At 37.6% G+C, this 18,495-nt stretch overlaps 1 protein-coding gene across 1 annotated transcript in view; it reads left to right on the top strand.

Moving 5' to 3' along the window:
- LOC122328577 (plexin-A1-like) overlaps window positions 1-17,615 on the top strand; it is a gene marked incomplete at its 5' end in the record, with an annotated part of 73,459 nt that extends 55,844 nt beyond the window's left edge. Inside the window, 9 exon segments of the mRNA XM_043224322.1 lie at window positions 2,207-2,353; window positions 3,333-3,492; window positions 4,967-5,070; window positions 5,469-5,567; window positions 8,326-8,514; window positions 10,201-10,370; window positions 10,466-10,678; window positions 10,788-10,938; window positions 13,946-17,615. Coding sequence (XP_043080257.1) covers window positions 2,207-2,353; window positions 3,333-3,492; window positions 4,967-5,070; window positions 5,469-5,567; window positions 8,326-8,514; window positions 10,201-10,370; window positions 10,466-10,678; window positions 10,788-10,938; window positions 13,946-14,041 — 1,329 coding nt within the window.
- Between the last annotated feature and the right edge of the window lie 880 nt (window positions 17,616-18,495).

The raw sequence follows: 18,495 nt of genomic DNA, 5'->3' as shown, positions 1-18,495 counted from the left end.
CGCTGTAATTTTTTCTGCCTTACAAGTTTCATGCATTGAACCTGATCAATCTTCTAAAATTATCTAAAATTTTGACTTGACAAATTGAAGCTACAACAAGTAAACTTGTTAATCACTAGTTTCTGAGACAGAAAGCTTTTTCACATAGTACCACACAAAATCTGAAGCTACAATGAATAGGATTGCTAATTGCTAGTTTCTGTCTCAGAAACTCATTGCAGTAGCTTCAGATTGTAGCTTTGGGTCCTTTGTAGCTTCTGCCTCAGAAACTAGCGATTAGCAAGTATATTCACTGTATCTTCCGAATTTGTAATTCACACAATATTTGCTGTCTGTGAATCTACAAAGATGAATAAACTTGCTAATCACTCGTTTCTGAGGCAGAAACTAGTGCTTAGAAAGGTTTTCACACAGTACCACAAAAAATCTGAAGCTACAATGAATGAGAATGCTAATTGCTAGTTTCTGTCTCAGAAAAACTCATTACAATTCATTGGTGCTTCAGATTGCAGCTTCAGATCCATTGTAGCTTCTGCCTCAGAAACTAGCGATTAGCAAGTTTATTCACTGTAGATTCAGATTTTGTTAAAGTGTAATTCACATAATATTTGCCATGTCTGAATCTACAATGAATAAGATTGCTAATTGCTAATTTCTGTCTCAAACTAATTACAATTCATTATAGCTTCAGACTCTAGCTTCAGATCTTTTGTAGCTTCTGCCTCAGAAACTAGCGATTAGCGAGACTATTCATTGTTGCTTCAGATTTTGTGTTAATTCACACAATATTTGCTATGTCTGAATCTACAATGACGAGTTTACTAATCACTAGTTTGAGGTAAAAAACGAATGGTAAGATTATTCTGCACAAAATCTGAGGCTAAAACCATTCATTGTTAATTTCTGTCTCAGTACAGTTCCTCAGATTATTTGTAGTTTCAGAAACTAGCTATTAGAATGTTTATTTATTAAAGCTTCAGATTTTGTTAATATTTAATTCCCACAAATTTTCTGTCTGAAGCTGAAGATTGCTAATTGCTCATTTCTGTCACAAACTCATTAGGCTACACTTCATTATAGCTTGCCTGCTGAAAAAAGAAACAGCTAAAACTGGTCTCCCAGCCTTTTTATTAGCTGGTTTAAGATGGTCAGCAAGCTGGTTTTAGAGGGGTTTTGTCCAGATTTTCAGCCTGCCAGGCTGGTCTTACCTGGGAGACAACCAGCTAAAACCAGCCTTACCAGCCCAACCAGTCTGGAAGACCAGCTAAAACCAGCTATTTCCGTCTTAAACAGCTAGGACCAGCCAATCAGACTAGGCTGGTTTAAGCTGTTTTTTTCAGTACGGTTCACATTGTAGCTTCAGATCCTTTATAGTTTCTGCCTCAGAAAGTAGTGATTAGCAAGTATATTCATTGTAACTTAAGAATTTGTGTTTTAATGTGTAATTCACACAATATTTGTTATGTGAATCTACAAATATCATTTCACATATTAAAAGTTTTATTTCTATTTCAATTTACGATTTAGTTTTTAGTTTTAGCTGTTGTCTTTACATATCAGTCTGCACTCTGAGTGGATGCTAATTGTCCAGAAAAAGTTATGAATCATAAGCCAGACTCCATAAGGCTAGTTAACTGCTAATGGACATCTAACCAGCCAGCACATAAATACAAAGATACTGAAAACTGAAAGTTGTTTGTTAGTCCGTGAAAGATGTTAATGCTAATGCAGAAAACAACCTATCAGTCCACACCCCAGCAATCTCTCTCTCCACACCTATCCGTTTGTTTCACAAAAGGTTTAAGTGCTTCCTCCCAATCGTTAACCTCCATCTATCTCTCGCTCTCTCCCCTGCGTTTAAACTGTTTGTCTTTTTCGAGAGGGGCTTTTTGAGGGTGTGAGAGGCTAATGGTTGTATTGATTGGCAAGTCCTTGTGATTATTTGAAAGCGGTGCACCATTATAGCTGCTTGTTTTTCACATCTGAAGTGACAGTTTATCAGTAATCAAGTTTTGCTCAATATACATACCTGAAATGCATTTTATGTCCGTGTGTTACTATGAAAGGAAAGAAGGGCTATCGATTGCGTCATCTTTTTGCTTTGTCTTCCACTTTTTATGAGGTGAAAGAGTCACAGTGCATGTATTCATGACATTGCGGAGTTCTAACACACTGTTGTTGTTTCTGACACTCTTTCTCTCTACAGGAGTGTGCAGGTGAGCCTCTCTTCATGCTGTACTGTGCTATAAAACAGCAGATGGAAAAAGGCCCTATAGACGCCATCACTGGAGAGGCCCGATACTCTCTCAGTGAGGACAAACTCATCCGACAGCAGATTGACTACAAGACTCTGGTCAGTGCAAGTGCACAACATTACCAAACTCATCTGTTGTTTCCTTATGTCTCTACATATTTGAATTTGCAATAACATCAAGATTAAACCCAAATTTACCTGATGGTCTCAGGTAAAATTCATGTGCACAATTATTATATAAGACAAAAGTGAGCTTGAAATAATTTTAAAGCGCCATGCTGTTAGCTTAGTAACATGCTAACCTAAACTCTGTTGAAATTAATTGAGTCAATTCTCTGTGCACTACATGTAAAGAGTGTTATTCTGCTGATGGATTTCTCAAAAATGTAGAGCATTTCAAAACAGTCACTTAACAGCTTTAAGGATGGCAACAGTAGGCAATTGCAAAACAAAAATTATATAGGAACATACTGGAAAATAAAATGTGATGTATTGCAATGATATATAGGAAACTAGTGCTATACTGCTTTGATATATTGATTTGAAAAAAGTTTACATTATATGTGTATGTGTACTTTGTATATGTATGTATCAATGATTTTACAAACATACAGTATGTTTTTTAAAGATTTTACTTTTATTAATTTGTATATAAGATATTCTTATATTTTAAAATATATATAAATAAATATATTTAATATTTAAACATAACATCCTTTTTTTAAGTATATACATGCATGTATTTGCATTTATAGATACATTATAAATATACACAGTATGTGCACATTTATTACTTATTGCATAAATACATCCAAAATATATATTTCATATTTTTGAAAAGTGACAATTTCTTCTGTATTATTCAATTTATTGTAATATATTGTCACAATATAATTTAACACATTTCATGTCACGAAATAATCATTATTCTATAAAATAAACTATTTTCTTTGAAAGGGGTAGGCAGCTCACTGGTATTTTTAACTTGATTAACTTTTTACAGTGCAGAGTACTTTAACTCTTCAAAACAGATGCTAATAATAAATTGCTGAAGCTGATTAATCTCATCTCCTTTTAGACTCTTCACTGTGTGAACCCTGAGAACGAGAACGGCCCAGAGGTGACTGTGAAATGCCTGAACTGTGACACTATCACCCAGGTGAAGGAGAAGCTTCTGGATGCTGTGTATAAAGGAAGCCCATACTCCCAGAGACCCAAAGCAGGAGATATGGACCTGGGTAAGACTTTTGAGAAAGATGAGGAAGGAATATGACACAAAATGCTTTTTAGCACTTGAAATTGTTATACATATGGATAATCCAGGGTTAACTTGTTTCATGTTGCACACTATTTATACTTTGCCCAGGATTTGTAATTAATGCTGGGCAGTTGGATTCATACTCTACATTTGGAAACCCTGGGTTAATGTTCCTATTTGCATATTTATGAGGTCAATAACATTGATTGGCAAATGACCCATTTTAATAACTGCCTGTCCATCTCTGAAAATGTTTAATGTTAAAGTGGAGCTTTCTGTGGCAAAGCACTTGAATATAGAATGAGGTGGTTTATGATTGGTTTTCTGTTGATAAATAATTTGCTGTAACATTCTGGCACCACACCGTATACTGTAAACCTTTGCTTCTGCAATTCGGGAAGGTTTCATAAGCTAGGGTTAAAAGCGGTGCTTAACCTCTTCTAAAAATTGCACAAGCCAGATGTTTCATAACCCTGGGTAAAGAATGGCCCTACACAGGGTTAAAAAGATGATAACCCAGGGTTAAATCCCTCAAGAGATTTGTGGTTTGGGTGAAAGTGTATATATACATATCGGGGTTAATTGCATCCAAAATTGTTTTTCACATACGCACTAAATGAGCTTAATTGAATTGACCATTGGTATGTTTAATTAAATTATTAAATTATTAACATCACTATTGCATGTTCTTATAATCAAATGCTTCTGTTCAAAGCAAGTATTGTCAACTGATACAAATGTTCAGCTTATCAGCAGCTTGATATAAATGGATGCTGAAGTCACCGTTGTGGGCACCAGGGAAATAGACACTGAACCATATCATCCACAGCAAGATCCCATTAGCTCGAGCAGTTCCCAACATGATTGTCATCTGGCTCAGTCTGAGTGATGCTATCAGCTGCAGATCTCATCTGGCTTTGCTCTGCTCCTTGGCAGTTGTCTTTCAGAGCCTGTTTGGAAATAAGAAACTGCGACTTCCCTCTGCAACAAACAAACAGGGAGGTTGTTTATTGGAACGGTTTGCTTGTAAGAGGCTTAGAATAGTCATTCCCATGACCTTGATCAGATCCGTAATTTAGATCCGACCCGGACTCTGAATTCCTAGTTATGTCGCTCACCTGATCACCTGCTATCTGTCCAGCTAGCACAAGCTACTATGCTCTGCACAGGGAGATTTGGACAAGGTCTGCACAAGGTTGTCCTCTAAATGAAGCCTTTCTAAAGAGGAAAGCTTCCCTCAAGTGGTCAGTCGTCCTTGCTGTGGGAGTGATGTGCTTGTTGTATACACATAGCTAGAGTTTGAGCACAGTCCCCAAAAGTGAGTTAAATTTGGAAAAACTTGCTTTTTTGAGCCATTTGAGGGCATCCTCTGTTGAAAAATCAGTTAATGAATAAGTAAAGACATGAAACATCATTCTGTTCTTATTGACACACCATCTTGTTTTCTGTTTCAGAGTGGCGGCAGGGGCGACTGGCGAGGATCATTCTGCAGGATGAGGATGTCACTACTAAGATTGATAATGACTGGAAACGCCTGAACACACTAGCACACTATCAGGTACAGTTACTCTCCACACCTGAGCTGTTACCATGAAAATAAACAGCACAAATAAGGAAAATAAAGGTGTTATGGACAGAAATGGACTAAGCTGTAAGGTCTTTGAAATGTCATAAAAATGCAATTTTGTCGTGTTTTTGGAAGAAGTCTCTTGTGCTGCATTTATTTTTTTCAAAAATGCAGTAAAACCAGTAATATTATGAAGTACTGTTTTTCTTTTGCTTTCCTGTGACTGCAAAGCTGACTTTTAATCATTAGTCCAGTCTTCACTATCATGATTCTTCTGAAATAATTCTGAAATGCTTATTCTGTGCTCATTTATCAAAAACATTTGATAAATTGTGTACATTTTTTTTATGAGTAATTTGCAGTAATGTTGTGTTCCTCAATGTTCTCAGGTAACAGATGGGTCTGTTATCGCCCTGGTGCCAAAGCAAAACTCTGCATACAACATCTCAAACTCATCTACCTTCACCAAGTCCCTCAGCAGATACGATGCACGAACTCTCAACGTCTAGTTTTTATTTTCTCCTCAGAGACTTTCATCAAAAGAGCGAGATCACATTTTCCATATTCAACCGAAAGATTTGTATTGCACCCAGAACTCACTGGCCGCTATTTTTCCCCTGAAAATGAGGATTCGCACTAGTATCGTGTCCTCGTGTCTCGATTTCAAAAAGCTAGCAGACTTGATGTTTTTCGCCTGTTCTTTGTGATGATTTTGTTTTGTTTTTGGAGCACTTTGGCTGTTTGTGCGAATAAGAGGTGATGATAGCACAGAACTGAAGGTGTTTTGTTCCTCAACCCAAAAAAAGGGAAGGGGGATCAGAGAGAAAAAGCTGTTTAATGTTGTCTGTCCTCCTCAGAAGCGAGTATCCGTGATTGCCGCAGAATTACATGCACTCAAGCCATGGCTCTCTCATGGCAGACGTCCATTATATTTCCCTTTGAGAGGGGGCTTCATGTCTGGGATAATTCTCTGAGTGCTCAAACACTGGACACACGTTCGTATTGTTGTTCAAGTCGTGTTTCGCTCGTTGCCATAGAAACGGTGGCGGTTAGCACAGTCATTGCGGTGTCGGTGTAGATCGCGGACATTACATGAACTGGCTCTTACGTTTTTTTTTTTATTTGATTTCCTGGATTTTTAAGCTCCAGAAAATAGCTTTGAACATTGTTCCAAACCCCTTCACACCCTAGCACAGGAAGTGAATTCATATCTTCAATACCCTAAGGAACGTTCCTCCCCAGCCTCCAGAATGGACATGGCGATAAGAGCACCGGACAGATATGCATCTCCCTGGGCCTCCGTAATGAAGTTTGACACTCGTACCATTAATAATGAACGATGCATTCACAGGCCACGAGAGAGAACAGAGGAAGTCTTATTTCAGACTGCTCACAGGGTATTTTTATATATTCGTGTCATCCTTTATTATCCTGAGCTGAACATTATATGCGATTTGTGTCACATTGAGGAACGAGATGCAAACACTTGTGCGTTGCTTGCACCAGGCAGGCACGAATGGCCTGTTTGGCCTAGAAACATACTCATAAATACATTAAAATTCAACTGCAAGTACGCAAAGGCAAATGTTTGGCCAGCAGTCCTCCAATATGGAGATTTCTATAGCTGATACTGATATTTAGAAAGTACTGATATTTATTTGCTTCTGTTTGTATCAGCATTATATCAATCACCCTGATTGATATAATGCTGATATAAACAGAAGCAAAAAAAATATACAAGTTTGAGTGTTGTTTGTTGTTGTTGTTGTTTTTTATTTGATCAAAAATATTTATTTGACAGTAAATCTGTGAAATACTATTGCAATTTAAAAGAACTCAATTGTAATATATGTTGAAATTGTATTTATTTCTGTGGTGAATTGTAGTCACCTCTAGTAGTACTAGTCTACAGCGTCACATGATCCCGCAGCAATCATTTGTATGTATTTAATGCTGAAAACAATGTTTGTAGGAAACCATAATAAAATCGTTCATGATTCTACATTTTTAAAAGACCTCGTTCACTTTAACCTTCTTTAGTAACATTACAAATGTCCATTTACAAATTTATAAATCAGTTTAATGCTACATTGTTCAGAAAAACAACAACTTTGTTGGTGGCGTGAACTAGAAACTTGACCGTAGAAGACCGTTATGCTAATGCCAATCATTGCAGCAACACCATGAAGGCAACACACTCTCGCACTGCATTATGAATTGCTTTCTAACACATTTAGTTTCCTGACTGTCGGTGTTGACATACTTGCACAGAGTAAGTTTCAGCCATTACTGTTTATCTCCGCTATCTTGTGGTCTCTGTTTAGCTTATAAATGCTCATTCCCTGGTTTATTTATTCCTTTATTTATTATTTATTTGCTTTTTTACTATTATGTTATTCTAAGCCTTGACTTTTTTATGCGGTGTAATATAAAAGCGCTGCAAGGGCAATTAAGCTTACAGTGGCTGTTTCTTTCAAGCACGCGCCGGTCTGCCAGTCTGTGACTGATTAACTAGACTCCAGACGCGGGACTCTATCTTTCACTCCCACTTGCCACTTAAGGATAGAATAAACCTGAGGGAGTTTTTGATGGATTCTGCAGATGCAGTATATTCATTGTAGTTTAGGGCATCCACAGGAAATGATCCTTACCCAGAATGCCTTATCCTCAGACAGATTACTGTGCTTAACCATCCATTAGCCAGAGCTCAGCTCCTCTCTGCTCTCATCTTTGATGTGTAACTCCTGGGTATTTAGCAGCCGACTGCTCATCAGATAGAAGAGACCGCCGGACCTGATTTACAACCGCCGATCTGACTGTTTTATGCTGTTTAGGTTTTCACTTTATATTATATTTATGAAGATGGGTGGGTTCAATACTACCAGAGATTTCTGAACCATCCAGATAGCGCAAATTATGATGAAATAAAAGCAATAAGCCTTGAGAAGTCATGCGTTGCAGTGATTTTAATGCTGTATGAGTACCTAAAACACCCTTGACTAAGGTAAAATTGCTGTAACGCATGGCCTTTCAAGCTGTATTGCTTTTATAAAATGGCAGCAGTATAAGAAACATGATAAAAGACATACATTTTTGCCATATAGTTTGTTGAACTTTAACATTAATCAGAATAAACAGTTCTTTTGGCAAGTGGGATTGTTTCTCATCCTAGCAAAATGTAAAAGTAGTACTATCCGTGATATAAAACGCTAGAAATCATTTGATGATTTCTCTTTCTCTTCAGAGAGTATGTTGAGGACGGCCAGCAGCCCAGACAGTCTGCGGTCCAGGACGCCCATGATCACACCCGATCTAGAGAGCGGTACCAAACTCTGGCACCTTGTCAAAAACCACGACCATGCAGACCAACGAGAGGGAGATCGCGGGAGCAAGATGGTGTCAGAGATCTACCTGACACGACTGCTGGCCACCAAGGTGAGCTTGAGGGTTGCCAGGTTTTCACATCAAAACTAGCCCAACTGCATTTTTAAAAACATTTCAGTCTTGGGGGTAAAACACATTTTTTGATCGGGTCCGACTGGTAAAATTAACAGTGGTAAATATCACGTTATTGGGGTCACTTTAACCCACGGATATTGAAAACAACCTGCTGCGACAGTGTTAAAATAGAGGACTTGGCAACACTGTTCTAAATCCTTCTAATAAGATTTGTTTTGATCACCTTACATCAGTTAACATCTGGCCTCTTTTGTCCACTTTCCTGGTTTCTTTGAAGATCTTTTGATCTAATATTGTAAAAAGCTTGCCCAAATGATATATTTAACACAAAAAGAGGTATAACATCTGCTCTGAAAGCCACAAAAATACACAGAACATGGTGGGTTTGTGTTAGAATCAGAACTTCCACTTTTAGATGGTATGGTTTAAATCCAGTGTTGCTAGTGTGCTGGACGAGCTCAAAACTTTTTGGACCCGTTTAAACCTGTATTTAGCATTGTCTAGTTGAGACTGGATCAACAAAACGGCATCTTTAAGTTTTGATGATGATAAAAACAATGTGAAATGTAGTTTTTATCCCAACCCAATGCAATAAACATCAAATATGTTCAGATTGGCCGCAATTGTCCCAGAATTATATTCAGTGTTGACAGAGAAATCACTTGAATCTAGTTGAAACACAATATAATATTCCCACTCCTTTTGCTCTTCTATCTTCTTCCCCCATTCTTGGTTTATTGCTTTGCCTCCTAATTGTTAGGCTAGGAAAAAAATGAAATCAGAATATGTTTACAAGCCTCTCGGGTGGTCAATTTTGATACATAATAAAAAACGATAGATAAATGTAATGCTGGAGCGGAAGAGAACAGCAGGAGACAGGTAATTTGTTGTGGATCGAGTGCTTCATGGTGCGTGGTGACAGAGCTCGGAATGAATGCCGGGAAACCTCGCGGACTGTGTCTGTCTGTCTCGTACACACACATACACACCAGTATCCTAATCAACACACTCCATATTATCTGAGAGCCACTGCTGTTCTCCCGCTCTCAGACATGATGAATAAACCGACATCTCCTGTTCGGCTGCTTGAGGCTGTTTAGCGATTTTAGGCCTTTGGTAAGTTTTTGCAAGTAGCGATTTTGTGCAAGTAGTCATTGTGATCAATAGGAGAGGTTTACAGCTGAGAAAGTTGTAATAGCTTTGAATCGTTACATTTTCAGGCTTTTCCTGTCCAGAAAGTTTCTGTAATACAGTGATTGTCTGCTTGTAGGGGAAAAAGATGTTAAATTTAATCAAATGAAAAAAAAACACATTTTGTTGATAACATCAGCGCATTCTACCGATTATGTCATGCTAATATATAAACAATTCCAGTATTTAAATGTTAGGGAGAATTTCTTTTCATTTTGAATGATAAATTTAGGTAATTTCACTGTTAAACTTAGTGTTTAATATGAATAAAAAGCCCAAAAAAAAAAAATTTGTGATACAAACTGGCAATTCAGCTGTATTCTCTCAGAATTGTGATATAAACTCGCAGTTGCAATTTTAATATATTTTTTATATTATTTAATATTTATTGAATCTAAAAAAGGACATTTTACAGCCATATTCATTAAGAATCTCAGACAAGACCTTCCTGTTTTTTTTCTTTCACTACAGGGTACTTTACAGAAATTTGTCGATGATTTGTTTGAGACGATATTCAGCACGGCTCACCGTGGCAGTGCCCTCCCTCTCGCCATTAAATACATGTTTGACTTCCTGGACGAGCAGGCGGACAAACACCAAATCACAGATTCAGATGTTCGACACACCTGGAAGAGCAACTGGTGAGGAGGACCACCGCATAGACTAAATGACTGATTTTTGAAATCAATTGGATTTTGTTCTCATTATCTACCGTTTTTCTTCCCCTCCTTCTCAGTTTGCCTTTGAGGTTCTGGGTGAACGTGATCAAGAACCCTCAGTTTGTGTTCGACATCCACAAGAACAGCATCACAGATGCGTGCCTCTCCGTAGTGGCCCAAACCTTCATGGACTCCTGCTCCACATCTGAACACAAGCTCGGCAAAGATTCCCCTTCTAATAAGCTGCTCTATGCTAAAGATATTCCCAACTACAAGAACTGGGTAGAAAGGTTAGTGGACTAAGATCTTGCTCAGCAGAACATTTTAGTCGCTAATTAAAACCTTAAATGACCTTAAATCATCACACTCATCTGGACCCGCTGTTATGCTGTCCTGCAGGTATTACTCAGACATCGCACGCATGCCTGCCATCAGTGATCAGGACATGAGCGCTTATCTCGCGGAGCAGTCCAGACTCCACCTGAGCCAGTTTAACAGCATGAGCGCCCTTCACGAGATCTACTCCTACATCACCAAGTACAAAGACGAGGTAAGCAAAAGAAAAGCTGACTTTGTTCAGAATGCAATACTAGCGCACTGCACTGCACAGTGTGAATACTATTATTTATATACAGGTCAAAGATGTCCTCATTAAAAGAAATTGACGAAAGTCATTTATAGAAAGTATTTAAATGTGCCTGCTTTTAAGGTTTCAAATATGTTTTTGGAGGAAAAAAAATGTGCAAAATTGGTTTTAAATAATGTTACATTGTCATTCAGTGTAACAATATTTTTGTAAATACAACATGCTTATACATACTGACTTGTATGTATTAAAATGTATAAAAGAATAAGGAAGCTATTAAAACAGTGTTTTAAATGAGTAAAAAAATCTTATTTACAAATGGGTAAAAATACTAATTAGTATTTGGGGTGTCATAAATAGGGTTTTTTTGTTGTAAATATACAAGATTGTTACACTGAATGACATTTTAGTGGGTAAATTTAGTAAATCATATATATATATATATATATATATATATATATATATATATATATATATATTATATATATATAATTTTAGTATATTGTTTGAAAATGGTAACTATAAACCATGTCAATATTTAATAATAAGGCAATTTATTTTTTTTTTTAGATAATCCAACTTTTTGGGTTTTTATTTTTTTACATTTAATTGCTCAAACCACTTCAGGTGGTCAAACTAAACAAATGTAAATGCATCCGGTTGTTAAAACTACATATGTAAATATTACTCTTACCAAAATAATGCTATGTTATAGTCAGATATGACAGCGCTGATGCAACATGCATCGCTGCGGATGAGTAGCTGAGTATCTCTTCAACAAACTGATGTTCAAACTGCCACAAATTAAACTAAAAGAAAGACACAGATGTTCAATACACAATCGTCTTAATTAAGTAGTGAGACTAACTTATCTTTCCAGTGCTGTTGCAACTCTCTCCCAGTTGCGGTCTTATTCTTGAAATGTGCTGATGGTGAATAAAACGCAGCGCATTTTCGGATATAGCATTGGAATTAAAGATCAGATTTATATCCTTTTTGCGAAGACACAATTTATGTGGGCGAGTCTAAATGGAGCCGTTGTAACAAGTCTGATAGATATCCGATCAGAGAAAACGCATTACTGGGTATACCACTGTTCATTAATAGTTACCAAGTGTAAACAAAATTGGTTAATATCACATTTTGGAAACAGAAGGTCAAGTTAAGCGTGTTGCATCATGGGATACACTATTTCAAACAGTGCGCTCTGGTTGCACACTTAACAATTCAGCAAATATGTAGTAGCTATTTCATGCATACAGAAAATTCTCTTGCTATAAATAATGCACACACTTTTCTTTGAAAAAAGGGTGTAGTATGCCATTCTGAAGATATTACATAGAGTAAAAACAAAAAAAAAAACACGCCTACTATGACTAATACATCAGATTTCGACCGAAGCAGGCCAGTATAGACTGTTAAAATGGCAAAGTCTGAAATGTAACACTTTTAATACATGACCACTCAGATACAGTATTATCAATGTAGCCCTTCACACATAACGCCATCTGACAGCACACACGAGATCATGTGTCAAAAGCAGTGACTCATTCCAGCCAGGCTGGATAAATGGAGAGATAATGAGCCGCCGAAGGAGACCATTTAGTTCTACCTCGCACAGAAATGTGTGTGTGTGTGTGTGTGTGTGTTTTAGTGAAAAGAAAAGAAATAGACACAGTGGGTCTGCATAATTATTCCTACATTTGCAACTGTGTTTCTTCACCCATTAAGCAGATATAAAAAGGTGTCCATAGTTAGAACCTAGCCTTGTTTCTTTCTAAACGATTTCATTTCCGTCTTCCATTTCCTTACCTTCGGGAGAGTTTAGTCTAACACAACTCATCAAACATCATCTAGGCTCTCTATGAAACCGCTCTCCCTCTCTCTGTCTGACATTAATACACTGCAGCTGCTTGCGTTTTAAACAGCCGTTTATGTTCATTAGTCTTTATTATCCAGATGCGCACGTGTCCACACGAACACCCTCGCTGAACCTGCGTGAAAACAGGAGGGAAATTAGCAGTCCATTATCCGACGCTGAGGGTGTTGGAGATTCTTTTCTTCGCCGTTTCCTTTACATTTAGACACTTGCTTTTGGTTAAACCAAGCAGATGGGTGTTAGCATCACACGCTGTTTCCCAAACAAGTTCTGAGAGGCACATTTGCATTTCCGTTAGCAGACAGACACGTACCCAAATGAAGCGGTGAAGCCGAGTGGTTTAAGATCTTGATTTTTGACTGGTAACCAAAAGGTTGTAGGTTTGAACCCCCACCTTCATTATTATTTTTAAGTTCACTCTGCCTCTGACACAACTTTTTTAGCCCCTTCCTCCGCGCTTGTTCACCGCCCAGTAGCATAAAATAAACAAAAACAATCATAAAATCAGATAATTTTATGATGTTCCTTCTGACCTTGTCTCATAAAGATATACATGTACACGTTTCGCCACAGTTTCAAAGAGAAATGTCCACAGAGTGCTAAAACACAGGTTTAATATGTGAACCCTGGCACATTTTTATTACACTGATATATTTTGCTAAAAGTAATTGTGCGAAATAATTGTGTAAATTTGTGTTAAAAGGAATAAAAGGTGTCTGCCTCTAGTGTTCATTTCTTTTGGAAATTGCAGTGGTATGTATTTGTTGGTATATATTTCATGTCTCGCTAAAAAGTGCACCCAGGTACCACCAGGTAGTTAGGTTTTCTTATTTATTTAGAAATCCTAATTATTGTTGTAGTGACTTGGTGTCATTTTTATATCTAATTATTTATTTTTCTACGTGCAACCAAATAAAAAGTAAAAATCTATATTATGTGCATTAAGACTATGCATTTTATCATTTTTATGCTGAGAGTATATACAGTAATTTATAATTTTGTCGTGCTGGTTCTTTGCCTCATAAACCAACTGAATAGCTACCTACTAAACCGTGAAAACACTCTAATCTGAGGTCATTTCCTCCTCTACAGATCCTGTCCGCACTACAGAAGGACGAGTTAGCTCGGCGACAGAGACTGCGCAGTAAACTGGAACAGGTTATCGACACCATGGCTCTGACAAGCTGAGGACCTCCTCCCCGTCTCTCCACCCACCTCAGCTGTCTCCCTCTGACCTCCTGACCCCGCCCCCGAGCCTCGCTTACAGGCACACACACACACACACACACACACACGCACGCACGCACATACACAAACACACACACACTAAGCTAACGGACTGCAAGGACAGAAGCAGTACACTGGAGACCCCTCAGCCCAGGGTGGAAATCCTCTTTCATCACTTCCTTTGAACTCAACACGTACCAGAATGTCTCCCCGGACGCCACGTCCAACCAATAGGACTTCGTTTTTTGGATTTTTATCATTTTGGAGTGTGTGTTGAGCCATGCTTGTGTGCTTTTACTCACCAAGGATGTCTTGTATTATGAGCCAGAAGACCTTAAAGCCCATGAAGGATAAAAGCGGTGTCTTTTTTTTTTCCCCCACCCGACATACAGCATTTTGATTTAGCGCTTACTTTAACAACTTTTTTTACTCTTCGGGTTGATCAAACAACTCACTCACTCCAGTCTCCTGCCACTTGTGTTACTGCTGAATTTGCACAATTTACAGGAACTACAACAAATGAAAATGATATAAATATATATATAAATGTGTATAGATATATAAATACAACTGCATTTTTATACAAAAAGAGTGAAAAGATGCGTACAAAGTTTTCCATTTTAACATAGAAAAGAATAAGATGAATTTGATATGTGAAACAAAGACTGAACTATGAAAAAAAAAATATCGAAAAAAATGTCCTGTGCCATGTTTTATTTGAATGTTGTTTAGTGCAAAAAAAACGATTTTCTTTAGATAAAATGTGCTATGATTTAAATGTTGACTACCCTAGTGACTGAAGAACTGAGAGTGAAAAAAATGTGCAAAAAAGAACAAACTCAGACAAATGTGTTCCCATGTGGTACCTAGTGTTTTTTGAGGAAATCGTCCTCACGAAAAACAAAAGGTTCATTGTTTAGTTGGTGGATGAATCTGTGTATTTAGTTTTTGTACACTTTTTTCAACCTTTATTGCTATTATGGTTTTAGTCTGAAAGCCACTTGAGGACATATTCTTTGCTATTCCGTGTGAAAACTCGATCGAAAATTAATAATTGGCCGTTTTCATTTTGTGTTCCTTTCTCATATTCAGACGCGAGCACTCTAAGCCTCGGTAATTTTTGCACAATTCAGTCTAGAATGAAGGAAAACTTGAGATTGAAGAACTGACGAATGTGTTTCGTTACTGATGATGTCACAATGTCGCATTCTGAGAAGGTTCAGTGGCATCGCAGTAAATGTAGCAAATGTTAATTCCATGCAGTTCCACTCACTTTTAGCAGCCTCCGTTTGTTAAAAGCTTACAAATCAAACCGTTGAGCACAGAACTTGTTTTTAAACTGATTAATTGTATGTGAATGCCACCCGTTCACGAAAACTGATAGTTAAGCTGATTTGAATTCATCTCAGAAAAGTGGTACCTATCGTCACGTCCTTAAACGCCCATCATGTCAGCAGTAGATGCTTTTTATGGAATATGTGTATTTATTTTATGTTTTGTTGTTCAATTTCGAGCTCATAAGCTACTTGGTTTCCTTAATGCCATTTTTATTGGATGTTTTTGTGCTTTTTCTCGATTTTTTCAACAGCCCACTAACTCGTCTCTATCAAGATTGGTGATTTGCAGTGTTACAAATACAAATGTGAAGCGATTCTCAAACTGTTTCAGGGGTATCAAGCGGATGAAGTCGAGCTCTGCTTTACTTTTCTTCGCCATCTTGGTTGTTTTGGAGTTTCTCTTTATCTTCTCTCTTGCGAGCGTCGGTAACTCTGCGAGGATGTGTATTGCAGTGACTGGCTTTCATGTGCTGCAGCAGTTCTCTTAAAGTCAGTCGTGTTCAAACAAGAGAGAGCCTCTCCTCCTTTGGCTTTCCACTGAGATTAAAGCAGAAGTAGACTTTCTGAGATGCGATAGAAACGTCTTTGAAAGATTTAGGTCAGAACCCCAATGAGAGAAAGAGCGAGGCGCACCAACCGAACGTTTGACAGGATCTCGCTCGCGTTACCTCAGCCATACATCAGGGTTCGTTCCAGCTGGGAAAGTAATAATGAATCACTCTTTACACATTTATTTATTTTGGGATTACGGTTTACGTTATTGATTTCATGCCATTGCGATTTCTCCTAATCAACCCGGAGCAGGCCTCCACAACTCTCTACGACGTATCTTCCACGAACAAGACAATCTCCTTGTAGACTCGAGATGTTCACCTGTTAGGAGCGGTCTTTGTTTTCAGTCTTTTCACAGGTGTTTACGAATTCGAAAGCGAATTAGAACGGTGTTGGATTTGCTCGCTTGTTTGTGTTTAGCTCTCATGAACTCTTAGCTATCATTTCTGGCAATCTTAGAGCTACGTGGAAGGAAGCATAAATGAAGTAGATAGATCGATAGATAGACTTCCTAACATACAGGACACAACTGCCGGACGTATATGTCTTAAATTTAAGAGTAGAAGGAAAAGGCTAGACGTTTAGCATTGCAGGTGACTTAGACCCTTCCGTCTGGCTTTCCTTAAGTTAGTATGTTCCATTCATTTTCAGTAGATGAGTTTCTGCATGCTTCGACATTACAAAATAATTTGAGAATACAAGCATGCTGTTCTACTTTCATTCCAAAGGCTGATGATGATCATTCTACATATCATAATGTACGGTCTAACAATGTTTTTTTTTTTTTATCATTGTTTTCCGGATGGAAAAATCTCAATGTGCTTTGCTTTGTGCTACGTAAGCGGGACTTTGGTGATGGTGATTGTAAAGCAGCTGGTTGCATTGTAATGTCTCAGGACGTGTTTCACTTTGATGTCGTCTTTGCCTTTCTTTCATGCGATTTATTTTTTATGACGAGTGCTATCTTTGATTTTCAATGGTTTTTAGATGTTGAGTTGTGGAACATGTGGAACTCTTCAGAGATATTCTAACATTTCAAAGACTTCGCTGTGTAAAGTATTTGAGTGATGCCTCTCATTTTACGACACTTGTTTTGAGAACTACTTTGAGTACAGGAACAAACAAACAAAAAAACGAAGGAAAACAAGCCGAACATAAGGTGTTTCAGACTCACAGAGCTTTCGTTTCGCACAGAGTGCCTTGTCAACTCTCTCTCTCTCTCATTTCTCTCGACCTCCTCCGACCCTTCCATTTCCCACAATCCATTTCTTTCCATACGCCTCTTTATCTTTGTCTGGCCACGCCCTCTTTCTTACACTCCTCCTCAGTCCAAAAGACCAATCCGGGTTTTGATTTCTGCTCATGGTGTTTCCAGATTGAAGAAAAAATCCTTTTTGGAAGGATGAATTAACTTAAGCGTAGGAACAAAAATGTGAGCATGTAGATTTCAAAGAAAACGAAAACTAAAGAATTTTAATACTTTATTAATTCTGATACCTTTTGAAGAGTTTCAGACTTGAATCAACTGTGACAGGTTGGCTGTTAAATGCTCATTGTGTAAATATTGTGCTCTTTCCTATTTTGCAAATTTATTATGTGTAAATATACACATGCATCAAGGAGAGATTAAACATTTTTCGCTAAAATCGCTTGTGTCCTTGGTCTTTTGATTTTCAGCTATCGTTTCACCAAGTCTTATGTAATAGATATGTTCTCTGTCAAATCTGATGGCAAAAAAAGGTCCACTGTCGATTTTATGCCATAAGGGAGACTTTTCAACTACACTTTTTTTAATCAACATTTGAATTTATGTGACTTTCTCGAAGTCAATAAAAGATTCATGCAGAGAAATTTCTACAAATGAATATCAAATTTTTAATTTCTGACTTGTTAAAAATATGAAATTTTATGGTTGGGGACCTATTATGGTTCCTAAGGAGTCTTTGTGTTACTTCAGCCAATTGATTCTTTATTGCAAAAATTATAAAACAGCATTTCATTTTAAGGCAATCCAAGAATCAACTGGGACTAACTGAAACAAATCTGTATTCATATTTATTGCCTTATTGGAGCTGCTGACAATAGACAGACACTACAATAGTCAAGTAAATGAAACAAATAACGCAAGTGTAGATGTAGCTTATATACACATGCAATCAATATTTATACAAATTTAGTAATATCAAGTAAAAGTGATCAATTTGTACTTAAAACAACGGGAATAAGACAGGTCCCATTTTAGTAGTCTTCATTTTGCCAGCTGCCTATGTAGACAATAGCGTTCAATCTAGGCTTTAAAACGCGAGAGAACGGTACGTTCGAGTGTTTATCTGATAGTGTCCTGACATTTGAGTCCCGGTAATGACGGAGGAACTGAGATTTGGCTCTTTATTCAGCTCAGTGAGCCCCGCCAGATGAAACTGCCCCCATTAGTTTGGAGCATATAATCGCTCAGACTAATTCAATTAAAACTCTTTTTGAAGGAAAGCTCAAATTGCCCTATGATTGCGAGCCCACCGAGTCTTT

The sequence above is a fragment of the Puntigrus tetrazona genome, chromosome 23, assembly GCF_018831695.1.
Source record: "Puntigrus tetrazona isolate hp1 chromosome 23, ASM1883169v1, whole genome shotgun sequence".
Classification (NCBI taxonomy): Eukaryota; Metazoa; Chordata; class Actinopteri; order Cypriniformes; family Cyprinidae; genus Puntigrus; species Puntigrus tetrazona.
Note: the sequence above shows the minus strand (reverse complement) of the source record. Positions and strands in the feature narration are given on the sequence as shown.